At 55.4% G+C, this 25,780-nt stretch overlaps 1 protein-coding gene across 1 annotated transcript; it reads right to left on the bottom strand.

The window, feature by feature from the left end:
- Positions 1 to 937: 937 nt before the first annotated feature.
- On the bottom strand, positions 938 to 16,873 carry C21H16orf95 (chromosome 21 C16orf95 homolog). The gene is made up of 9 exons (XM_052167298.1): positions 16,840 to 16,873; positions 16,554 to 16,598; positions 14,182 to 14,233; positions 12,407 to 12,458; positions 11,545 to 11,685; positions 9,661 to 9,807; positions 8,980 to 9,016; positions 6,314 to 6,533; positions 938 to 956 (listed from the first exon to the last, which is right to left on the bottom strand). The coding sequence occupies exons 1-9, from the start codon at positions 16,871 to 16,873 to the stop codon at positions 938 to 940; spliced, it is 747 nt and encodes a 248-aa protein (XP_052023258.1).
- Positions 16,874 to 25,780: the final 8,907 nt, after the last annotated feature.

Below are 25,780 nucleotides of genomic sequence, written 5' to 3'. Positions count from 1 at the left end.
AGGAGGACACCTTTAATCCCAGCACTCAGAAAGCAGAGTTCATCCTGGTCTGCACAGTGAGGAGGACACCTTTAATCCCAGCACTCAGAATGCAGAGTTCATCCTGGTCTACACAGTGAAGAGGACCCCCAGGACAGCCAGCCAGGGCCATCTAGAGAGACCCTGACTCAAGAACAGATAGATAGATAATAGATGATAGATAGATAGATACATAGATACATAGATACATAGATAAATAGATGATAGATAGGTAGGTAGATACATAGATACATAGATTCTAATTAACAACAACAAAACTAAATGAAACCTTTTTAATCCTTGAGCAGAGAACAGGGATGTAGGAATCAGTCCCTTCTGGGGACACAGAGGACAAGATCCTCCTTACCAAAGGAAAGCCACAGATGCCCTTTAAATGTGGCTAGTCTGAGAACAGTGGTTAAGAGCACTGACTCTCTTCCAGAGGACTCAGGTTCAATTCCTAGCACCCACACAGTGGCTCACAATCATCTTTAACTGCAGTACTTCTGGCCCCCGTGTGCAGCCAGGTGTACACACTTGCAGCATGCAGCCACACATGCAGCGTGCAGCCACACACGCAGTGTGCAGCCACACATGCAGCGTGCAGCCACACATGCAGCGTGCAGCCATACACGCAAGCAGGCACAAAAGCAGCTTTGTAAATGGCTGGCTTAGAGTTTCACAAATAACATTTATTGGCTGCATTCACAACAGACTCGTGCGGACATTCATACCAGCCCCCCTTCAACTAGCAGTCACGTGACGGTTCCTGGCTCAGGTTGGACCAAGGGTGCAGATCTTCTCTCATGTGGGAACAGCAAAGTGTCACAGACCCTCCTGAGCTGAGGGCTTCCCTTGAGGACCATGAGGGGGACTGACATTCTTTCGGAGGATCTTGGTGGTAGCTGAAGACTTCAAGTCAGTCCCAGAACAAATGACTAGAAAACCAAGAGGAAGGCAGGTTCTAAGAACTATACCCCAGGCTGAGACCCCTCACTGTCCCCCAGGCTGAGACCACTCACTGTCCCCCAGGCTGAGACCCCTCACTGTCCCCCAGGCTGAGACCCCTCACTGCCCCCCAGGCTGAGCCCTCACTGTCCCCCAGGCTAAGACCCTCACTGTCCCCCAGGCTGAGACCCCTCACTGCCCCCCAGGCTGAGCCCTCACTGTCCCCCAGGCTGAGACCCTCACTGTCCCCCAGGCTGAGCCCTCACTGCCCCCCAGGCTGAGCCCTCACTGCCCCCCAGGCTGAGACCCCTCACTGCCCCCCAGGCTGAGACCCTCACTGCCCCCCAGGCTGAGACCCTCACTGTCCCCCAGGCTGAGACCCCTCACTGCCCCCCAGGCTGAGACCCCTCACTGTCCCCCAGGCTGAGTCCTCACTGTCCCCCAGGCTGAGACCCCTCACTGTCCCCCAGGCTGAGACCACTCACTGTCCCCCAGGCTGAGACCCCTCACTGTCCCCCAGGCTGAGACCACTCACTGTCCCCCAGGCTGAGACCCCTCACTGTCCCCCAGGCTGAGACCACTCACTGTCCCCCAGGCTGAGCCCTCACTGCCCCCCAGGCTGAGCCCTCACTGTCCCCCAGGCTGAGCCCTCACTGCCCCCCAGGCTGAGACCCCTCACTGTCCCCCAGGCTGAGACCACTCACTGTCCCCCCAGGTTGAGACCCCTCACTGTCCCCCAGGCTGAGACCCCTCACTGTCCCCCAGGCTGAGACCACTCACTGTCCCCCAGGCTGAGCCCTCACTGCCCCCCAGGCTGAGACCCTCACTGCCCCCCAGGCTGAGCCCTCACTGTCCCCCAGGCTGAGCCCTCACTGCCCCCCAGGCTGAGCCCTCACTGTCCCCCAGGCTGAGACCCCTCACTGCCCCCCAGGCTGAGCCCTCACTGTCCCCCAGGCTGAGCCCTCACTGCCCCCCAGGCTGAGACCCTCACTGCCCCCCAGGCTGAGCCCTCACTGTCCCCCAGGCTGAGCCCTCACTGCCCCCCAGGCTGAGCCCTCACTGTCCCCCAGGCTGAGACCCCTCACTGCCCCCCAGGCTGAGCCCTCACTGTCCCCCAGGCTGAGCCCTCACTGCCCCCCAGGCTGAGACCCTCACTGCCCCCCAGGCTGAGCCCTCACTGTCCCCCAGGCTGAGCCCTCACTGCCCCCCAGGCTGAGCCCTCACTGTCCCCCAGGCTGAGCCCTCACTGCCCCCCAGGCTGAGACCCCTCACTGTACCCCAGGCTGAGCCCTCACTGCCCCCCAGGCTGAGCCCTCACTGTCCCCCAGGCTGAGCCCTCACTGCCCCCCAGGCTGAGCCCTACTGCCCCCCAGGCTGAGCCCTCACTGCCCCCCAGGCTGAGCCCTCACTGCCCCCCAGGCTGAGCCCTCACTGTCCCCCAGGCTGAGACCACTCACTGTCCCCCAGGCTGAGCCCTCACTGTACCCCAGGCTGAGACCCTCACTGTCCCCCAGGCTGAGCCCTCACTGCCCCCCAGGCTGAGACCCCTCACTGTACCCCAGGCTGAGCCCTCACTGCCCCCCAGGCTGAGACCCCTCACTGTACCCCAGGCTGAGCCCTCACTGTCCCCCAGGCTGAGCCCTCACTGTCCCCCAGGCTGAGACCCCTCACTGTCCCCCAGGCTGAGACCCCTCACTGCCCCCCAGGCTGAGCCCTCACTGTCCCCCAGGCTGAGACCCTCACTGTCCCCCAGGCTGAGACCCCTCACTGCCCCCCAGGCTGAGCCCTCACTGTCCCCCAGGCTGAGACCCCTCACTGTCCCCCAGGCTGAGACCCCTCACTGTCCCCCAGGCTGAGACCCCTCACTGCCCCCCAGGCTGAGCCCTCACTGCCCCCCAGGCTGAGCCCTCACTGTCCCCCAGACTGAGCCCTCACTGCCCCCCAGGCTGAGCCCTCACTGTCCCCCAGGCTGAGCCCTCACTGCCCCCCAGGCTGAGCCCTCACTGTCCCCCAGGCTGAGACCCCTCACTGCCCCCCAGGCTGAGCCCTCACTGTCCCCCAGGCTGAGCCCTCACTGCCCCCCAGGCTGAGACCCTCACTGCCCCCCAGGCTGAGCCCTCACTGTCCCCCAGGCTGAGCCCTCACTGCCCCCCAGGCTGAGCCCTCACTGTCCCCCAGGCTGAGACCCCTCACTGCCCCCCAGGCTGAGCCCTCACTGTCCCCCAGGCTGAGCCCTCACTGCCCCCCAGGCTGAGACCCTCACTGCCCCCCAGGCTGAGCCCTCACTGTCCCCCAGGCTGAGCCCTCACTGCCCCCCAGGCTGAGCCCTCACTGTCCCCCAGGCTGAGCCCTCACTGCCCCCCAGGCTGAGACCCCTCACTGTACCCCAGGCTGAGCCCTCACTGCCCCCCAGGCTGAGCCCTCACTGTCCCCCAGGCTGAGCCCTCACTGCCCCCCAGGCTGAGCCCTACTGCCCCCCAGGCTGAGCCCTCACTGCCCCCCAGGCTGAGCCCTCACTGCCCCCCAGGCTGAGCCCTCACTGTCCCCCAGGCTGAGACCACTCACTGTCCCCCAGGCTGAGCCCTCACTGTACCCCAGGCTGAGACCCTCACTGTCCCCCAGGCTGAGCCCTCACTGCCCCCCAGGCTGAGACCCCTCACTGTACCCCAGGCTGAGCCCTCACTGCCCCCCAGGCTGAGACCCCTCACTGTACCCCAGGCTGAGCCCTCACTGTCCCCCAGGCTGAGCCCTCACTGTCCCCCAGGCTGAGACCCCTCACTGTCCCCCAGGCTGAGACCCCTCACTGCCCCCCAGGCTGAGCCCTCACTGTCCCCCAGGCTGAGACCCTCACTGTCCCCCAGGCTGAGACCCCTCACTGCCCCCCAGGCTGAGCCCTCACTGCCCCCCAGGCTGAGACCCCTCACTGTCCCCCAGGCTGAGACCCCTCACTGTCCCCCAGGCTGAGACCCCTCACTGCCCCCCAGGCTGAGCCCTCACTGCCCCCCAGGCTGAGCCCTCACTGTCCCCCAGACTGAGCCCTCACTGCCCCCCAGGCTGAGCCCTCACTGTCCCCCAGGCTGAGACCCCTCACTGCCCCCCAGGCTGAGACCCCTCACTGTCCCCCAGGCTGAGTCCTCACTGTCCCCCAGGCTGAGACCCCTCACTGCCCCCCAGGCTGAGCCCTCACTGCCCCCCAGGCTGAGCCCTCACTGTCCCCCAGGCTGAGCCCTCACTGCCCCCCAGGCTGAGCCCTCACTGCCCCCCAGACTGAGCCCTCACTGTCCCCCAGGCTGAGACCCCTCACTGCCCCCCAGGCTGAGCCCTCACTGTCCCCCAGGCTGAGCCCTCACTGTCCCCCAGGCTGAGACCCCTCACTGCCCCCCAGGCTGAGCCCTCACTGTCCCCCAGGCTGAGCCCTCACTGCCCCCCAGGCTGAGACCCTCACTGCCCCCCAGGCTGAGCCCTCACTGTCCCCCAGGCTGAGCCCTCACTGCCCCCCAGGCTGAGCCCTCACTGTCCCCCAGGCTGAGCCCTCACTGCCCCCCAGGCTGAGACCCCTCACTGTACCCCAGGCTGAGCCCTCACTGCCCCCCAGGCTGAGCCCTCACTGTCCCCCAGGCTGAGCCCTCACTGCCCCCCAGGCTGAGCCCTACTGCCCCCCAGGCTGAGCCCTCACTGCCCCCCAGGCTGAGCCCTCACTGCCCCCCAGGCTGAGCCCTCACTGTCCCCCAGGCTGAGACCACTCACTGTCCCCCAGGCTGAGCCCTCACTGTACCCCAGGCTGAGACCCTCACTGTCCCCCAGGCTGAGCCCTCACTGCCCCCCAGGCTGAGACCCCTCACTGTACCCCAGGCTGAGCCCTCACTGCCCCCCAAGCTGAGACCCCTCACTGTACCCCAGGCTGAGCCCTCACTGTCCCCCAGGCTGAGCCCTCACTGTCCCCCAGGCTGAGACCCCTCACTGTCCCCCAGGCTGAGACCCCTCACTGCCCCCCAGGCTGAGCCCTCACTGTCCCCCAGGCTGAGACCCTCACTGTCCCCCAGGCTGAGACCCCTCACTGCCCCCCAGGCTGAGCCCTCACTGTCCCCCAGGCTGAGACCCCTCACTGTCCCCCAGGCTGAGACCCCTCACTGTCCCCCAGGCTGAGACCCCTCACTGCCCCCCAGGCTGAGCCCTCACTGCCCCCCAGGCTGAGCCCTCACTGTCCCCCAGACTGAGCCCTCACTGCCCCCCAGGCTGAGCCCTCACTGTCCCCCAGGCTGAGACCCCTCACTGCCCCCCAGGCTGAGACCCCTCACTGTCCCCCAGGCTGAGTCCTCACTGTCCCCCAGGCTGAGACCCCTCACTGCCCCCCAGGCTGAGCCCTCACTGCCCCCCAGGCTGAGCCCTCACTGTCCCCCAGGCTGAGCACTCACTGTCCCCCAGGCTGAGCACTCACTGCCCCCCAGGCTGAGCCCTCACTGCCCCCCAGGCTGAGCCCTCACTGTCCCCCAGGCTGAGCCCTCACTGCCCCCCAGGCTGAGCCCTCACTGCCCCCCAGGCTGAGCCCTCACTGTCCCCCAGACTGAGCCTTCACTGTCCCCCAGGCTGAGCCCTCACTGCCCCCCAGGCTGAGCCCTCACTGTCCCCCAGGCTGAGCCCTCACTGTCCCCCAGGCTGAGCCCTCACTGCCCCCCAGGCTGAGCCCTCACTGCCCCCCAGGCTGAGCCTTTCCTGTCCCTGACATAGACTTGCACCCTTGCCTCCACAGCAAGGACATTATGGGAGCCCCCTCAGCTACTGGATCTCCCACTGCACCCAGGAACTTGGCAAGTGGACTGGGGTCAGGGCTGCATCCCTGGTTCCCAGCTGAGACCCGGTGAACCTCTGACATTCAGTACTCAGTCTCAGGAAGGGAAGGAACACCTAGTTTTGTAGAGCAGTGGGGGTGGATGAAACAGAAGCTATGCAGGACACCAGAGCAAGCACTGGGTAACGGGGTCGGGGTTACAGGAGCTCCATAACTCCCTTACTCCTGGGAAGGTCCTGAGCTGGACTCCCTGCCAACAATCGTCAGCTAGCCCACGGGGCAACAGGCTGTGGTGTGAAGGCTAACAGGCTCACCACGTCCCGGCTGGACACAGGGACGGGGCCAGCACTGCTGAGCCCCAGCCAGGCCTGTGAAGCCAGGGACAGCTCTGGGAAGAGCCTTACAGGTGCTGTCACCATGGCGACCAGGGCTCAATGGCCTTTCGGTAAAGGGCATCGGCCAAGTCTAGGGCAGGGTGCTAGTGGCAGGGATGAATCCGGACACCGCACCCACCACCTCCCACCCCCCAGCCCCGACCTCGAGTCCCCGGCAGCTCACCGGATAGCCATGATGGCCCTCAGGACCGCCTGCAGCAGCGTCAGGAGATTGAAGCTGATGGGAAGGAGGAGACCTAAGCGGCCAACATGCGGCTCGCCCTCCTGAAGACCTGGCAGCTCGTCTTGATAAAGGGCCTGGAGCCGCTGCCACTTGAAGAGGAGATGCTGGTCCCCGCAGACCCGCCAACAGCCGTACCATCTGCTTGAGTCCTGGGGGCAATCTTGAAGCAAGAGGAACATAGAGGAGGAGAGGGCGGGACACCAGCTGGCCCCCAGAGGATGGTGACCAACAGTTTGTTTTTGCAGTGAGGAACGGGATTCAAGACAGGGTTTCTCCGTGTACACCCTGACTGTCCTGGAACTTGCTCTGTAGACCAGGCTGGTCTCGGAACGCACAGATCTGCCCTACTCTGTCTCCTGAGTGCTGGGACTAAAGGCGTGCGCCACCAACACCAAGCATCATCAGACAGTTTCTGAGTCTTTATTCTTCAAAGTGGATCGCTGGGATTTGCAGCTTCGTTTGTGTGTTTGTTTGTCTAGAAAAGAGAGGCCCGTGCAGATGGGACCTCGTTGGGTGACCTCAGCTGAGTTACAGAAGTTACAGAGTTACATCGCTGACTTGAGGGTCTCCCCTCCTCCAGCCTAGCAGTCAAGCACTGCTTAAAGACGTCCCCATCTCGAGGCTGGAGAAATGGCTCAGTGGCTAAGGCACTGGCTGGCCTTTGAGAGGACCTGGGTTCCACAGTTCCAGGGTCTACACCTCCCCCTTCTGGCCCTCGCAGGCACTGCAAGCACATGGCATACATACACGCTGGCAAAACAGCCCTGACGCTGACACACGCATGTGCACCTGCATACACACATGTTCATACCCACACAGTCATGCATGCGCCACCAGCGGTCGCCAGCATCTGGTGCTTACCGTGCTCCTCCAGCATGAGCTCCTCCCCCGTGCAGATTCAGTCTCCTGATCTTTCGTTTGTCTGCCCTGGGAGCACCTGCACCCTAGAGTGTCATGCTGTGGAACCTGAGTGTGTGTGTGGCAGGCTGTGTGGAGGCGTGTCAGTACTCTATACGATGTGGGATGGGGGCTGTCATGTGAGCCTATCATGTCGCTCAGGCTAGCTCGGAGCACCTTCTATAACAAACGCTCCCACCACGCCACACAGAGTCCTAATGTGTGGGTATCCTGAGCCCCTTTAGTATCTCTCAGGCGAGCTTCGGTCGATGCTGGGTTCTCTTGATGCATTTTCCCCCACACTACAAATGCACTATTGATAGAAACATAAGCCCTAATTGTATCAATGCAAAAGAGGCTTAATATGTAGCATGATGAATACATTTTCCTTCTGGAAAATCCCACCATCAAAGCATGGAGCAGAAAAGTATGGAAACCTCTTTTGCAAGAAAAATGTAAGATCAAAAATGCATCTGGGGTTGTAGCCCAGCATGTGAAAAGCCCTGTGATGCCAACACACACACACACACACACACACACACAGTCTTCAAATGGAAGCCCACTGGATTTAAAGCCAGGTGATGAAATTACTCTGAGCTGGAAGAGGGGACAGCTGTCCTCTTGATCCTGTCTCTGAAGCCTCCTAGCACAAAGAGGTGAGAGTCTTGTCGCATGAATTCTGTAAGACACCTGAATTGAGGGCCACGGTGAAGCACCTGCCGTCCCCATCACAGGGGACACTGAGGAGGGAGGGGCCTGGCTTGAGCCCAGGAGTCCACACACAGTCGGGGCAACACAGTAAGATCTCATCTTGAAAACAAGAGAGATAAATCAAATAAAACCTCAACTGCAAAGCATGATTGGAGGGGTGGAGAGACAGCTCAGAGGCTGCAAGAGGACCAGGGTTTGAATCTGCACTCCAGATAACAATGCTGCTTCTGTGGTTGGGAATGGGACTTTTTTATGCATTTAAGAACATGTCAGTTGTTGGCTACCCATTTCCCAAGCATCTCATCCTTTCCCAGAATGCCTTTCCCAGAAAGCCATCCCCACCCTAGATCCTGCACAAGGCATTTTCTGTGCAGAGCTGGCACAACACAGGACCTGACACCAGACCAGAGCCTGGAAGCATCTTCAAGATGAAGCCCAGGACACTGGATACCAAACCATAAGTAATGTAGGGAGGAGACACCTGTGTCATCCAGAGATCTGAGCTGCACGGGGTGTGGTGTGAGTGTGAGTGAGCACATATGTGCACACAATGAGTACACATTGTCAGTCACACATGCCAGGTCACATACATGAACATCTGAAGACACTGTGATGCACATGTGTGCACAGTTATGATTGTTCTGTATAATGCACACACTCACAGCACACGTGTATGTGTGTGTGTGTGTGTGTGTGTATGTGTGTGGTTCAAGAACTGTCACATCAGAAATACACACCAGTTCAAAAGTGAACATCTACACACAACCCCAAACTACAAGCTACAAGTAACAGAAGTTCACAGCCTAAATAAAACCACTTCCGGTTGTCGTCCGTCCCGGCTTGCCACTGCTAAGACTGGTGGTCTTTCTGGGTCACTTGTAAAGAGACAGCAGGCAATTGGTGATGCCTGGCAAGGGGAGGGTGTGGCTGTGCCACCTGTGTGGCCTTGTCCCACCCCTTCCCAGGGCAGAATGAGGTGACATGTGGTATGGAGTTACCTGGAGTGTCTTTCACATTCTCCAGCCTCTTCACCACCTAAAAGATGACAAAGTGGGTCAGTATGTCACCTAAAAAATGAGAAAGTGGGTCAGTAGGTCATCTAGTAACCCATGGTGTGTCTGTCTGTCCGGCGAGTAATCGGGACTTGAGACCTCAGGGCAGGGGTGCTGTGGCTCCCAGTTCAGGGCCACGTGCTTTGTTCTGGGGACGGCTTGCTGCCCAGGGATGGAGAACCCCAAAGTGGGAGGCAGGAGGAGAAGGCAGCAGGACCTCTAACTAGTCCCAAACACTGGGAACGTCCTCTGGGCCGCAGGAAGGATGGATGTGGACAGTCCCAGCCTTGTGCTGTGGAAATACCACTGTGGGGATGCAGGTGGTACCTGAGGAAGAAAACCCAGAGCCACGGCCCCTCCCGGGCACCTCTGCAGGACTCTGGACAGCTGCAAGAGGAGTGGGCACAGGGCATGGAAGGTAGGAGGAGGGAGGAAGGGACAGCAGGGAGGAAAAGATGCAGCACCCTGGGTACCAGATGCCCCGCACCTGTCCTCAGAGAATGAGGCCACACTTCCCAGAAGCCGCCATGAGACACGACCCTCTGCCCCCCCACAGCCATCAGGAAGGGGACCTTGGACTCCTTCTCTCTCATTCAGTCCTTCTCATGCCCCCCCCCACTTTCTTACCTTCTTCTGTGACCTCAGCCCCTGGGGCACCCAATAGGGCATGACGGCCCTGTCCCTGGGCATTGGAAGGCGGCCCCCAAAGCAGTGACAGGAGCACCGGCACGACCTCATGGCTCTGGGGACGTAACACCGCATCATCTTCGAGACCTACCAGTGGACAGTGGGAAAGGGTCGAGAGGGCACCAGGAGTGACGGCATGGTTACAGGACTGGTTACAGGACTCGGAAGGCAGGTAGATCTTTGCGAGTTCAAGGCCAGCCTGGTCTATGTAGAGCGGCCCTGTCTTTAGGTGTGTGTGTAGGAGAGGCTATATCTCAGTGGTTAGGGCACTCACCTAGCAGCACAAGGACCTGAGTTCCATCTCCGACACCAGCAGGCGTAGGGGCCAGCAGGATGGCTCAGCAGGGAGGAGCACCTGCTACCTAGCTTGTATGCCTGTGTTCAAGCCCTGAGACTCACAGTGAAGAGAGAGAAATGTCTCCTGTAAAGATTCCTCTCAGGCCTAGAGAGGTGGCTCAGCAGTTAGGAGCACCAACTGCTCTTCCAGAGGCCCTGAGTTCAAATCCCAGCAACCACATGGTGGCTCGCAACCATCCATAATGAGATCTGATGCCCTCTTCTGGAGTGTCTGAAGACAGCTACAGTGTACTTACATAGAATACATAAATAAATCTTTAAAAAAAAAAAAAAAAAAGATTCCGCCTGGCAGTGGTGGCACACACCTCTAATCCCAGTACTTGGGAGGCAGAGGCAGGTGGATTTCTGAGTTCAAGGTCAGCCTGGTCTACAGAGTGAGTTCCAGGACAGCCAGGGCTACACAGAGAAACCCTGTCTCTAAAGAAAAAAAAAAATCCAAAAAAAAAAAAAAAAAAAGGAAAAAGCAAAGCAAAGCAAAGCCGGGGAGCTGACCCATCAGGTGAGAACACCTACTGCGTGCCTCTGAGGACCGGAGTTTGGATCCACAACACCCTCACGAGACAGGCATAGCTCTCTGTGACTGTAAGCCCAGCACTGGGCATGGGGACGGGCGGGTCCAGGAGCTTGCGGACAGCTAGCCTAGCAGAAACTGCAAGCAAGAATCAGGGAGGGACTGATTGAAGGGAACAAGGCCGAAGACTCCTGACACCCGCTCTTACCTCCAAATCTATCTGTGTGGGTGCAGGTGCCCCCCAAACACACACAAGCAAACGTACAACATACACTGCATGTGCACACACACACTGCACACACACAGTGCACATGTGCACACACACATACACTGTACACACATACTACACTTTCTCACATATACACTGCACACATATACACTACACACAACATACACTGCGCACACACATACATTGTACATACACACTGCACTTTCACACATATACACTGTACATACACACTGCACTTTCGCACATATACACTGCACACACATACACTGCACACACATACATTCACTATACATGCACTGTATACATATATACTGCACACACATACACACTGCACACACACTGTACACACACATACACTGCACTCACTGTGTACACATGTGCGCATGCACATACATTGTACACACACTGCACTTTCACACACATACATTGCACATACACATACACTACACACACACACACACAAACACATACTTTAAAAGAAACAAAGAGGGCAGAGAGAATGAGAGGAGGAAGATGGGCAGGGACAGTCACTCAGTGGAGAGCACTTACCCAGTTTGTTCAATCCCCAGTGTCAAAATCAATCAATCAATCAATCAATCAGTCAGTCAATCAATGAAACAGACTGTATCCCAGAAACTTCAGTCATGGAATGCCTGTGACTTCAGTGGGCTCTGGATCAAGACAGGTGTCCTGGCCCTAAATGATGATGACCAAGTCACTCACTCACCTGCTTTCGTGGTCTCAGGGACAGAGGCACCCAGTAGGGCAGCAGTGCATCAGCCCGGGGCACAGGCAGGTGGCCCCCAAACTTGGCATAGCATTGGCAACACACATACTCCTGGGGGACAGTGCAGAGGCCAGGGTACACCTGAGCAAGACACAGAGAGCGCAGAACTCAGCGGGGTACACCTGACACAGACACAAACGGGACCAAACTAATCGGGGTGCACCCCAGAAAGACAGAGACAGGACAGAACTAAGTGTGAAAGCCACTTGTGACAGGTGTGAGGGGCAGCACCCAGGGGAAGGGACAGGTCTGCCTGTGACTCAGGCTGTGGTTACATGGTTGTTTGTGACAGGTGTGAGGGGACAGGTCTGCCTGTGACCCCGGCTGTGGTTACGTGGTTGTTTGTGACAGGTGTGAGGGGACAGGTCTGCCTGTGACCCAGGCTGTGGTTACATGGTTGTTTGTCAGCGTGGCCCTGCAAGCTAGGTTGTGGGGAATCCTGGCCACTCACTGGGAGCAAGTCTGTCTATGGAAGTCGGGAGCAACTCGAGACAGGAGGGCATCTCCTCCCTGGCAAACCTGTGGTTTCCTGCATGGCGTGGACTACTTGTGAGGACCACCACCCCCTCTAGGGGCAGAGGAAGATGCTGGTGATCAGGGTGAGTCACTGAAAGGGCTTCAGGATCCCCTGGGGCTCCTGGTCTCAGGAGGGACTAGTGAGGAATATGTGAGACTGTCCAGAGATATGGAGACAGAGAGATGACCTGTACAACCACGTGCTTCTGGGCGGGGCCCAGCCTGAGCCTCTCCTCTCCCTCCTCTCACCCATAGGAAGGACAAGAGACTAAGGGCATTTCCTCACCGACTGACCAGTGATGCACACATCCTTTCCAAAGGTCTGAAACGAACCCTTCCTAGAAAAGGCAAACACATGGCTGTGAAGGTTCTGAGTTCTGTGCAAACTGCAGACTGGGCACCGGGGAGCCCTTGGCACTATGCTCAGAGTGGAGGGGTCATCCTTCTGAGCCCAGGAGGTGTGTCCGGGAGACAGAAGGGCAGGCTCACACATGTGATAACTTCCCAACTCATGTGGGACCCCGTGTTCCCAAGCCAACCTGTTTCAACACACTCTAGCTAAAGCTGGGCTTGGCTCTCAGGAGGGTCCTAAGACCTGAACCTCCCAGGGCTCCACTGACCCCTGTGAGGCTTTGCTGAGTATACGCAGGCTTACTGCAATAAGAGGAAGATCATGTCAAAATTGTCACAAGGGGGCTGGAGAGATGGCTCAGCAGTTAAGAGCACTGACTGCTCTTCCAAAGGTCCTGAGTTCAAATCCCAGAAACCAAATGGTGGCTCACAACCATCTGTAATGAGATCCAACGCCTTCTTCTGGTGTGTCTGAACACAGCTATGGTGCACTTAGATATAATAATAAATAAATCTTTTAAAAAAAAAACTGTCACAAAACCTCAGTAGACATGGTGACAGCCTCAGGGAGGACAGGGTAAGACATAGGGGTACAGAGAACACAATAGGGGTTGCAGCAAAATAAAGGGGGACAGTGGGCAGAGTAGAACAAAGGGGAACAGAAGACGGGGGTGGCAGGAGAGACACAGCAGGACGGAATGCTCAGAGTGACAGCTACTGTCCCTGGTGCCCAGCCACACACTGCCAGGATATTGGCCATGAGAGGCTCTGGCATGCAGACCTCAAATGCCAGGTCGCTGCCGCCAACTGGTTTTACACAATAATCCCAATCATTATCATCTGCTTCGGTGTTTTGTTGAGGCAGGATTTCACCGTGTAACCCACAGCAATCCTCCTGCTTCCGCCTCCCATGTGCCGAGATCACAGGAGCGTGCTTGGTGTGCCTTTGAACTCAGTTCTCATGACTGATAACTGAAAATAAGGCCCAGGGGCTGACCGGCACAACATCCGGCCTAGCCACAGTAGTCCAGACTGGAAGTGAGGTTAAGCAGGTCTCCGAGATCGGTCACTACAGCGCCATAACCCTTGCCTGCTGGAACTAGCGAGAGCGGTTGGTCTCCTTCTTTGCTGAAGGAGCTACCCTAGATACCACAGGAGGTCTGGGTGGTCACAAGGCCTGGGAGAGAAACCCGCACAAAGGAAAGGTGAGGGTTGGGGGAAAGCCATCCGGGACCACAGTTTGTGCACACCTGGATACAGCCATGCCTGAAGGCCTGCTCCTGACATTTCCAGGGATGGAAAGAGTAGGTCGCCACTGCGCTACCGCTGGACCAGGCAGCCTCGGGGCTCCGGGCACTCACAGGTGAGCTCCGAGGTCACCTGTGCGGACTCTGGGCTGACCTGATCTGTCATGATGCACTGTACTGGGCATGTGTATACAGCCAGGTCGGACTAGAGCCGGGCGAGGTCCAAGGTCCTCGCTAAGGCCGGAGGGTTGCGCTGCTTCCCAACAGCTTCCCGCTCGACGTGCTGATTGGCCCTCGATCAGCCAATCGGGAGCTGTCCTATTTGGGTGTGCACTGAGCTGACAGCTGATTGGCTTCTCGCAGCGGTGGCTCATGGGAGCAGCGGGACCGAGAGGACATTTGGCTCGCGCACCCCGTCCTCTGGTCGCCTGTTGGACATGGAGACCAGCCCGAGGCCACTCACCATTTCCTGTGGATGGGTCTGTGCGCTCGTGGGGCAACCCGGTCCTGATCCCCTGAAAAGAGACAGAGGGAGATCGGACAGGACCTAAGGGGTCCCCGTGGGCTAAATTCCTTCTGTGGGTCCCAGATACACCAGGGATTCCCAAAGCCATCTGTTAACAAGTAGAGTAACAGTTTGGTGAACCAGAATTTCACAGCCCTTCAGATACAGTCACTCTGTGCGTCCCAGATGCCATCAGAGACACACCTCTACTCAAAGCCATTAGTTATCGAATACAAGGACAGCTTGGAGAACCTGCACTTCGCACACAGGCCCGTCAGACGTGCATAAATTGGGCTTTGGTCAGACCAGACTTAGCATTTGGGACCCGGGAGATGGCTTAGCAGGAGAGAGTGCTCCTGCTACCAAGCCTGACGACCTGAGTTCGATCCCAGGACCCCCACGGTAGAAGGCGAGTACTCCGTCACATCTCACCTGCCTGTTCTGGAAACAGCCCACAGCATGGGAGAAAAATCCAACCGTACTTCAGGCAGGGGTTAAAATTCAGAATTTAGGCCGGGCAGTGGTGGCGCACGCCTTTAATCCCAGCACTTGGGAGGCAGAGGCAGGCGGATTTCTGAGTTCGAGGCCAGCCTGGTCTACAGAGTGAGTTCCAGGACAGCCACAGAGAAACACAGAGAAACCCTGTCTCGAAAAAACAACAACAAACAAACAAAAACAAAAATTCAGAATTTACATAGAACTGCAAAAGTTAAATACCAAGGAAACAAGGCTGCCAATCGGGATGGGCTGGTGAAAGGAACACACTTCCGCCCCATCCTGGGGATGCCCTTAGCCTCCGCACCACCATGGCCAGCAGTCCAGAGGACGTGCCTACAATCACCCCATGGCACCGCGGATCTGGCCATCTCCTGTTTGCTTAGTCACCTCCCTGTGACTACTTTGGATTCCTGCTATGGGGTCTGCCCCTGGAGGATCCGAAATCGAGGCAAGTTCTTCCCAGCACCCAGAGGACAGTCCACACCCACCTAGGGGACCCTCCCCCCCCCAGTCCCTGTGGCCAGCTGTGCCACAGACCCACATCAGAGACCTGATGGACTGGGGCAGGCACACCAGCCACCCCTGCAGGCAGGGGTGCCGGGACCCGCTAATAAACAATAGGAAACAACTCAAAAGAAAAGAAAAACCTAGCCCTGCGGTGATGGTGCAAGCCTTTAATCCCAGCACTTGGGAGGCAGAGGCAGGCGGATTTCTGAGTTTGAGGCCAGCCTGGTCTACAGAGTGAGTTCCAGGACAGCCAGGGTTACACAGAGAAACCTTGTCTCATAAAACAAAAGAGGAGGAGGAGGAGAAAAAGAAAGAAGAAAGAAAGAAAGAAGGAAAGAAGGAAGGAAGGAAGGAAGGAAGGAAGAAAGAAAGAAAGAAAGAAAGAAAGAAAGAAAGAAAGAAAGAAAGAAAGAAAGAAAGAAAGAAAGAAAGAGAGAGAAAGACCTGTGGATGTAGAGGAAGAAGACTGGCCGCACAGTGGTGTGCTGGGAACATGCAGCGAGCCCACAGCTGAGGGGTCCAAGCTGCGGGGAAGACACAATCCCAAGCGCTCAGGACTCTGAGCACAGAAAGTTCTTGAGAGCCTGAGGGATGTCCGGACTTCCAGGCCAGCCTAGACAACAGAGCGACCCTGACTCCAAACACTAAAATAAAATAAATAAAATATAAAATAAAACAAAACAAAATACGGGCTGGAGAGATGGCTCAGCGGTTAAGAGCACTTGGCTGCTCTTCCAGAAGTCCTGAGTTCAGATCCCAGCAACCACGTGGTGGCTCACAACCATCTGTAATGGGATCCAATGCCCTCTTCTGGGGTGTCTGAAGACAGCTACAGTGTACTTACAAATAAATAGATCTTTTAAAAAAAAAACTATAAAATAAAAATCAGGCGGGGGTGGGGGTGGGGGGTGACACACTCATTCACGTCTTTAGTCCCAACACTCAGAGAACACTCAGAGAGGCAGAAGCAGGTGGATCTCTTTGAGTTGGAGGCCAGCCTGGTCTACAAGGTGGGTTTCAGGATGGACCAGGCTATACAGAGAAACCATGTCTTGAAGAAAACAGCAATAACAACAACAAAAATAACACATTAAAAGGAAATTAAAATGCTAAGTACATATTCCCTCCTGGGGCCACTTCCCAGCTCTATCAGGCTGGACATTGGAGGGTTCTAGGAGAAGGTCACCCCAGTTCCTCCGACTGGAGTCAGTCACATTTCTTGTCTCATGCCCTTGCTATAGGGCTCTTAGCATCTTGCCCAACTGTGGTTTTATGAGCGCCCCCGGGGGTAGACACTCTGTCAGCTCAGCCGACTTGGCCGTTACCTTTTCCTCCTGGGGCCGCTGGTATCATCGCCAACCCTTTGCTCCCTGTCCCCAGTGGTGACACGCCCCAGTTCTTTCAGTGGTTGTGCCTGGTCTTCCTTCACTCTGCCCTCCAGTGTGCTGTGGGACACGGTGTCACCGTCATCATCCTCACTGACATCAGAGCGGGAAAGGGAAGAGGCCCAGGCGGGTTCTAGTGGCTTGCTACTCCCTGAACGCCTCTGTCAGCCTGCTCCCCATGGTCCTAGGGCTCCCTGCGAAGAATGTGGGGGAGGCAGCCACCTACTTGCCTGTGCACCATCTGTGTCCCCCACAACCATGGTGCTCTGTGGGAGCCGGCCTTCCAATGGAACCATGGAATGCTGGGAACAGAAGCTCCGTGGTGATGGTAGGAGAAGCCATCCTCTCAGGCAGCCCTTGTGCCCTACTGGCTCCAGAAGGGCAACGTAGGCCTGGAAGCTGCAGACTCGGACAGGAACACAGTCTACCAGGCTCAGGGTGTAGAAAGCTCACTGGTAACTTTCTGAGTGATCGTCTTCAAAAGGCCCAGCTACGCAGGTCTCCAGAGGGTGCTTTGTTGATCCTGGAGCAGCTGTCCAGACTTCATGTCCAGAGTGACCCATCAGCTCCACTCAGCACGCTCCAGAGTTTAGCCACAGACTGGTAGGCCCCAGGCAGAGGCTGCATCATGGCCTCACTGGTGCACAGGCAAGTGGAGTCAGACCCAACACCCGGCGGTTCTCTCAGATCTGCTCCATGTCTGACCCTCCCTAGATCCTCACTGACATCCAGGTACCTGTATCTCCAGTCCTCACAGCAGCTGTCTCAGTGCCCTGTAGACCATTCTCAGAAAGGCGGCTCAAGTATAGCCTCAGCCCCTCCAGGGACTTCTGTGATGTTCAGAGAGCCACAGTCCATATCATGGCCTCCGGGGCTGTAGTTAATGTGGGCTCATGTGTCCTCGACTCCATCTGCTCTGCAGTTCAGTCTCCTTCCCCGACACGACGCTCCTGGCCGCACCACAGTGTCATGTGCTCCCTTTATTAAGCCTCCTGTCTCCTCAGCCCAGCATGCTCTGCCTGTCACGGTGGGCTTCACTCCTCCGGGTCCACAGGACAGGCCTTACTAAGAGCGGACCGAGCAAGGCAGATCGTGAGTTTCGAATGACAGAGATGACAACGGCTAAGCTAAGGTTTGGAGGTGCTGGACACTTGTGTACTTTCTGCATTTCTTTCCCATGGTCACCTCTTCAGGTGACACTGGGGGTGTGTGGGGGGGGACAGAGACTTGTAGTCAGGCAAGTGAGTCTCAGCACCCAGGCTGGACTTCCTGGGACCCATCAGAGACACAGAGTTTATGACCAGGTTACCGGGTATACATTCTCTGCAGAATGCCAGGGCCATGCCTAGCTCCGGCCAGCCACTGGCCCGTGTGGACTTGTCCCCAGTCTCTAGCCCAGGTGTCCCCTACCCAGATGGCTCCTGCCATGTGTCCTACCTCCCTCCACACTTCTCCCCTGGCATTTTCTGCAGGGACAGTGCAGAGACCTTGAACAATGCGTAGCCATTGTTGTGTGTGGCTAGCATCCCGGTGTGCATACAGAGAGAGTGGCTACACTGGCCGTTAAGGGGTGGGCACCACTGTGGCCTGTAAGGATGGCTGGGGTAGGTGTGCCCAGTGAACCAGTTTTGTGTGTCGACTTGACACAGGCTGGAGTTGTCACAGAGAAAGGAGCTTCATGAGGAAGTGCCTCCATGACATCCAGCTGTGAGCCATTTTCTCAGTTAGTGATCAAGGGGGGAGGGCCCCTTGTGGGTGGAGCCATCCCTGGGCTGGTGGTCTTAGGTTCTATAAGAGAGCAGGCTGAGCAAGCCAGGGGAAGCAACCCAGTAAGGAACATCCCTCCATGGCCTCTGCATCAGCTCCTGCTTCCTGACCTGCCTGAGTTCCAGTCCTGACTTCCTTTGGTGATGAACATCAGTGTGGAAGTGTAAGCTGAATAAACCCTTTCCTCCCCAACTTGCTCGTTGGTCATGGTGTTTGTGCAGGAATAGAAACCCTGACTGAGACCCCAGGGATAATGAGGGGCTTCGAGCACACTTCTCATCCTGTGCAGGAGGGAAAGCAAGAGGTGCAGCCCTGTCAAACCCAAGCAGGGTTGGGTTTTTGTTTTTTTTGTTTTTTTTTTTTTAAAGATTTATTTATTTATTACATTTAAGTACACTGTAGCTGTCTTCAGGCACACCAAAAGAGGGCGTCAGATCTCATTACAGATGGCTATGAGCCACCATGTGGTTGCTGGGATTTGAACTCAGGACCTCTGGAAAAAGTCAGTGCTCTTAAGTGCTGAGCCATCTCTCCAGCCCCCTCCCCTTTTTTTTGCTTTTCAGTATTTATGTGTATGTATGTTTGCCCATGTGTATGTTCATGCAGCGCATCCGTACAGCGCCCACAGTGCCAGAAGAGGGCACTGAAACCCCTGGAACTGGAGTTCTAAGATGGATGTGAGCTGTCATATGGCTTCTGGACACAAAACCCAAGTCCTCTGCAAGAGCAGGTAGTTCTCATAACCCATGAGTTGTATCTCCAGACCTGGGCAAGTTCTGAAGGCTGCGACCCCCACAGAGCCTCACTGGCCTCTGAAGATCATCCTATCCACACAAACGATATACCAGGGCATGTAGAACTACTCACAGGACACCCGACTGCAAATAACCCAAGATCTAGTGGCAGGAGAGAAAGAGAAGCTTGGGGTGTGCTCACCCCCAGAGTACTAGTCATCCAGTCAGCCATGCAGGAGTGTGACTGACAGGTGCTGTGGGGTGGAGGAACCCCAACAGATAACAGGGTGTACTGTTAGATTCTCATAGGATGTGCAGCTGTGGTAGTGCCAGCCTGTGATTCCAAGACTTGAGACCCGAAGCAACAGGAGCAGGAGCTTCAAGCCAGCCTCATCTAGTTAGAGACTCTCTCTCTCTCTGTGTGTCTCTCTCATGTGTGTGTGATGTATTATGATGTATGATGTGTGTGTGTGATGTGTGATGTATTGTGCTATGTGTGTGTGATGTATGTGTGATTTATATATGATGTGTGACATATGTGTGTGATATGCGTGCATGATATGTGATATGTGTATGTGTGATGTGTGTGTGATATGTATGAGTGTGTGATGTGTGTGATGTGTGATGTGTGTGATGTATGTGTGATGTGTGCGATGTGTGTGTGATGTGTGTGTGACGTATGTGTGTGATATGTGTTTGTGATTGTGTGTGTGATATATGTGCATGATATGTATGTGATATGTGTATGTGTGCGATGTGTGTGTGATGTGTATGTATGAGTGTGTGATGTGTGTGACATATGTGTATGACATGTGTTTGTAATGTGTGTGATTTGTGTGCATGATATGTATGTGATATGTGTATGTGTGCGATGTGTGTGATGTGTATGAGTGTGTGATGTGTGATATATGTGTGTGATGTGTGTTTGTGATGTGTGTGTGTGATATGTGCATGATATGTATGTGATATGTATATGTGTGCGATGTGTGTGTGATGTGTATGTGTGTGATGTGTGTGAAGTATGTGTGATGTGTGTTTGTATTATGTGTGTGATGTGTGTGATATGTGTATTGTGTGATGTATGTGTGATATGTGTTTGTAATGTGTGTGTGATGTATGTGAGTGTGTATTCCCCATGGAAGCATTTGTAAAAGGCCTTGAAAGGGACAGTAATGGAACCGAGTTAAGAAATGGACTGAGCTCCCTACTGTGTGTACAGACTGAGCACTCTGGAAGTGGGAAAGGAGTGAACTTTAGATCAGTTTAAACAATCTGGAAAGGTGACATCATTCTGTCCCCACTGTGGGGCTTAAGTGGCCCTCAGCTCAAAAAAATCCCATGCAGTCACTGGAGACAAAAGTTCAATGAGTGGGGAAGCACTTGCCCAGCATATGCAAGGTCCTGGGTTCAATCCCCAGTATAGCCTGTAAAGAAAACCATTTCTAGCTGGTCAGAAGTGGCTACACAGCTGCACTCGAAAGGTAGCAGCAAGGAAGTAAAGACTTTGGCCGGATGTGGTGGTGCACACCCTTAATCCCAGCACTTGGGAGGCAGAGGCAGGTGAATCTCTGAGAGTTCAAGGCCAGCCTGGTCTACAGAGCGCGAGTTCCAAGACAGTCAGGGTTACACAGAGAAATCCTGTCTTTCCAAAAAAAAAAAAAAAAAAAAAAAAAAAGTGTTCATGAACACGTAGACGATCTTACTACCCCACCCCATGCGCCTGCAGGGCTCATCTTTGACTGTCTAGCTCTAGGGCCGCGGGCAAATGACCCACCCTCTGGGTTTCTGCCTCCTCTTCTACCCACATTGTTAAAGGGGTTCCTTCTACCAGCCTTTGGTAAGAATGAGATGCAGGGGGATCGCTCCCCTGGCCAGAGCTCCTTCCAGGGTGCTTCCGTGAGCCCACTACTGGGAGGATTGCAGACAGACACACCAGGGCACCAGGCCAGGAGGTGACAGCTAAGGCACAGGCTGCACCTCCTTTCCAGATCAAGGTGAAGCAGGACAAGGCAGAGATCCACTGGAAGAGGATGAGACTACAAAGGTCCTCTTTGCTAAGGTATTGTGAGCTGCAGTGACCCTAAGCGCCCACTAGAGGGCACGCCACAACCTCTTTAAAAGGAACAGTTGGTTGGTCAGATTGACAGAAGATGGAGAGCTAACTAGACGTCTGACCTAAGAATTAAGCTACATGAGGTGACAGATCATGAGCCCCCGTCTGTAATCTCAGCTCCAGAAATCATCCACCCCTGCTCTCATGGCTGGCTGGCTGCTGTTTCCCATGGGACAAAAAAAGCCCAAATTCAGGCTCGAAAGGAAAGAGAAAATCTGTGTGGGACCACCTGATATTTGCTTTAAAGTATTTCAGGCCTGGAGCTGCACCTCAGAGGTAGACATCTGCCCGGTGTCAGCCACATCCCTGTGAAAACAAAACTACCTCAGAGACCTGTGTGGAGACACTTCAGTCCATCAGAAGACACAGCTTTTCCACCTGGACCCCAGTGTCTCATTCTGACAGGAGGTCCGTGCACCTCTGATATGTCTGCAGCAGTGGCGCTGCCCTGGGGGAAGGCAGAAGCCCAACAGCAGCCACAAAGCAGCAGTGCTAACTGCATGCACCTCAGGTTTTATGCATTGCTTCTCTGTGTGTGCGTGCGTGTGCGTGTGTGTGCATGTGTGTGCATGTGCGTGTGCGTATGTGCTGTATGCATGGCTATAGATGTTTGTGGAGGCCTGCGGTTAACACTGTCTTCCTCAATCGTTCTCCACCTTTCAAAAAAATTTATTAGATATTTTCTTAATTTACATTTCAAATGTTATCCCCTTTCCTGGTTTCCCCTCCCCAAACCCCCCATCCCATCCTCCCCTCCCCCTACTCGCCAACTCACCCACTCCCTCTTCCCTATCCTGGCATTTAGCCTTCTCAGGACCAAGGACAGAGAAATGGAGACAGAAAATGTGGTATATTTACACAATGGAATGCTACTCAGCTATTAAAAAGAGTGAATTCATGAAATCCTTAGGCAAATGCATGGAACTAGAAAATAAAAAAAATTTAAGACTATTTTGTGAGTGTGTCACAACCAGCATGCAGTCAGATGGTCAGACACCACCTCCGCTGGGCGGGGCCTTCCCTTCCGCTGCACACCTGAGCTCCAGCTGATGCTCCTGTCCAGGCCTCCCGTTGGATGGAATGCCAGGATTAGACTCACACTGTGGCATCTGGGGTTTGTTTTAATATGGATTCCACGAGTCGGAACCCAGGCCTCCTGTCTGCACAAGCACCTCTGTCCACTGAGCCGCCTTCCTGGCCCTGCACATTACTTAAATCAGTTATTTTGTTGAGTCCCTCACCAGTCAGATGGCCCCAGGGACCAACCCTCCTGTTCCTGCCTCCCCAGTCCTGGGGTGTCCAGCACTTAGGTGTTGGGGATCTGAACTCAGACTTTCATGCTTGTAAAGCAAGGAGCTTTATGTGTGAATTGACCAAATATAGCAGCTTTGTTCTTTCATTTTTTTTTAAGATTTCTTGTTATCTCTCACTCCGGATTAAAGATTTATGTATTGTTATATCTAAGTACACTGTAGCTGTCTTCAGACACACCAGAAGAGGGCATCAGACCTCATTACAGAGAGGTGGTGAGCCACCATGTGGTTGCTGGGATTTCAACTCAGGACCTTTGGAAATGCAGTCAGTGCTCTTAACAGCTGATCCGTCTCTCCAGCCCGTGTTCTTATATTTTACATAAACATAATATTGCATCTCTTCCAGGATCCTGTAGTGCAACAGTGATCCATGCACGTTGGCTCTGCCTGCCCATGCCCTCAAGGTAGATGGAGTGGGGCCCTCTGGGCTTTTCTGAGAACCCCAGATAGACATCCGAGTTCTCAAAGCTACCACCTTTGCTGTGCACGCCCAGCAGAACTCAGACCTATTTGTGTCCTATAGCAACATGATTGCCTATTGTTCCTCGGGGGCACCGGACGGGGATGAGAACCCAAACCCACACTTTCTAGGGCTCTAATGAGTCACCTTGATCCGTTATCCTCATTGGAAAAGCCAAAGGTCTTTAGAGTATACAGGGGCTGAAGAGATGAGCTCTGCAGCGAAAGAAGAGCCCAGCTGCTCTTGCTAAGGACCGAATTCAGGTCCCAACACTGCGTGGCAGCTCAAGGTTATCTGCAACTCCAGGGCCAGGGGATCTGACACCTGAATTCTTCAGGCACTGGGCGTAGAAATGATGCATACATGCAAGCCAAACACACATATAAAATGTTAGGGGTGTGTGTATGTGTGTGTGTGTGTGTGTGTGTGTGTGTGTGTGTGTGTGTGTGTGTGTGATGCACAATCCCAGCCACCCTTCCTGGGGTTCCCATCTCCATCTTAACACCAGAGAAACAAATCAACAGCAAGGCTTCAAAAACAGGTTTACTGAGAACTGGAAGGAGAACCACAGGTCCTAGGCAAGTGACGCAGGTGACATCAGGGTCACCTTCCCTGATCCTTGGGCAAAGCAGAGCTGGCCTGAGAGAGCTTTTAAGAACCACCCTCTGTCCATAGCTGGTGGGGTGGGGGCGTTGAGGGGTTGTGCTCCAGACAAACCCCATTCTCCAAACTGGTTTGTGAGCACAAGAAACAGGTGGGAAAAACGCATCCTGGTGCTCTGTGCTGGTCTCCATGCAAACAGAGGATTCAGCCATAGAGAAGCACCCAGCAGGTTTCCTCGGTGTCGTGACCCACCATTAAACCCTTCTCGGGAGGTGGGGCCATGGGGCGTGGGGGAAGCTGTGTACACTAGTGCCCCACCCCACCCCACTTACAGCGTCTCCAGGGAGCTATTCCTCTCTCCTCCAGAACCTCAGACTTGATCTTCCACAGCCAACAGGAGATGGTGACTGGGGAACAGGACCCAAGCCAGGTGAGGGATACACAGGACACTTCCCCAGCAGGCAGGACAGAAAGACAGGACACAGAGCAGGGGGCTCTGCACACACAGTTGTTCCACCCAGCACCCCATTACAGGTAGGTCCTGTGTGCCCCACTGAGGCACACTGTCTGGAGAAAAAGACAGCCCCATACTAGGAAATGCAGGTGTCCTGGGGCTCGCTGACAGCTGAGCAGGATAGGTCCGCTCCACTAATACCCACAGGCACTGAAATGGTGAAGCTACACAACAGTGGGGTACCATTCACAGCGAGCCTGGCAGAGAGAGAGCCTCTGGAGGGCTGGGTAGGCAGGCAGCAGCCGGGGGAGTCCCAACTGACCAGGCCACAGCGTGCTCAGCTCCAAGTTCTTGGTGAAGGAAGTAGGTTAACGGGCGAGGGCCTCACCGCATGTGAGGAGGGCCTGGTTGGCACCAGAAGCCACTGCCAAGCACCTACTCTGTAGGTGGACATGCGGGGACAGAGCAGTCCCAAGAGGAAGTACAGGAAATGTGCAGAGCTGACAGCCCAGGGCAGAGGGGCCAGAGTCTCAAGTCATGCCACAAGGGGCCAGACAGCTGATGTCAAAGGGACACAAGGTGAGTCAGGACCAAGGCATGGAGTCTAGAGTTCCACCACTGACAGACAGTTTGAAGTCTGAGTAACAGCAGCTAACATCCTGACGCTGCCAGGCCTGAACGAATCAGGACGTAAACAGACATCGGCAATATCCTCACTGCAAAGAACTCAGTCCCTGCTAGAAACTTCCCGAGGCTTGCCCCTGACCTGACCCATGTCATCTTTACACACAGCAGGGCAGGCCAAGTGTGTAAACCCACAAGGCACTGCCGTCTCTCCAAAGTCCATGGGCTGTGCAGCCTGAGCAGCAAAATGAAAGACCAGCCGACAGTGCCAACCTGGTGAAGCCAAGGGACAATGTGTCCACCTGCCCCAGCGGAGTTCCAAGGCCTAGCTGTTCTCTACCACACTATATCCAACAATGACATCAACCCTCGTCTGCAGCAAATAGGGCGTGTTAGGAAAGCCAGTGTACGGTTGGCTAATACAGTGTGACTCCCCTACCTAACCGGAAGCAGCCGAGGACACTTAAGAAAACCCCAAACCAGAGCAAGCCCCAGGTAACACACTTTTGGTTTTCTCCAGAGAACCCTGAGGAGAGCCACCTGTACGCCCAGCTGCCTGCTCCTCAGTCACATTCCCACTGTCCAAAGCCTCCCATGACTAACAGAGCAAGTCACAAAAGGCCTGGGGACCCATTCTACAAGACGACTAGAGGTCAGGACCTGGCCTGGTAGCTCACCACAGGTTCTGTTACCGCTTCTGACAAAGCCAGCAGCACCCGAAAGGCAGCTTCCCAGGGACCTTCACTACCTCTCCTGAGTCTACAGGCCCTTCCAGCTGTCAGGATATGGCCATCCTCACGTGGCCGCCATCTTCCTAAGGTCCTTCACCAGCAGGATGAGTTCTTAGCCCAAGGGCTTGCTGAAGTCACACAGGATGAACAGCTACGGGGAAGGGCGGCCTAGAAGCTAACACTGGAAGCTCTGGCAGGCACTCCCAAAGGCCTGAGCTCCTGGCCTCTGCCCTTAGGGGACACTAATGCTGGGTTTGGGCAGGGTTCTCAAACACAGACGCTGGCCTGGCCCAGCACTCAGGGTCTCCGAGCAGGTCAGCCCTCAATCAGCAGTGCTCCGGGGAACACAGCCACACAGAAGTGTGCCT

This window comes from Apodemus sylvaticus, chromosome 21 (assembly GCF_947179515.1).
Source record: "Apodemus sylvaticus chromosome 21, mApoSyl1.1, whole genome shotgun sequence".
Taxonomy (NCBI): domain Eukaryota; kingdom Metazoa; phylum Chordata; class Mammalia; order Rodentia; family Muridae; genus Apodemus; species Apodemus sylvaticus.
The sequence above is the reverse complement of the archived record's forward strand: the minus strand, read 5'-3'. Positions and strand labels throughout refer to the sequence as shown.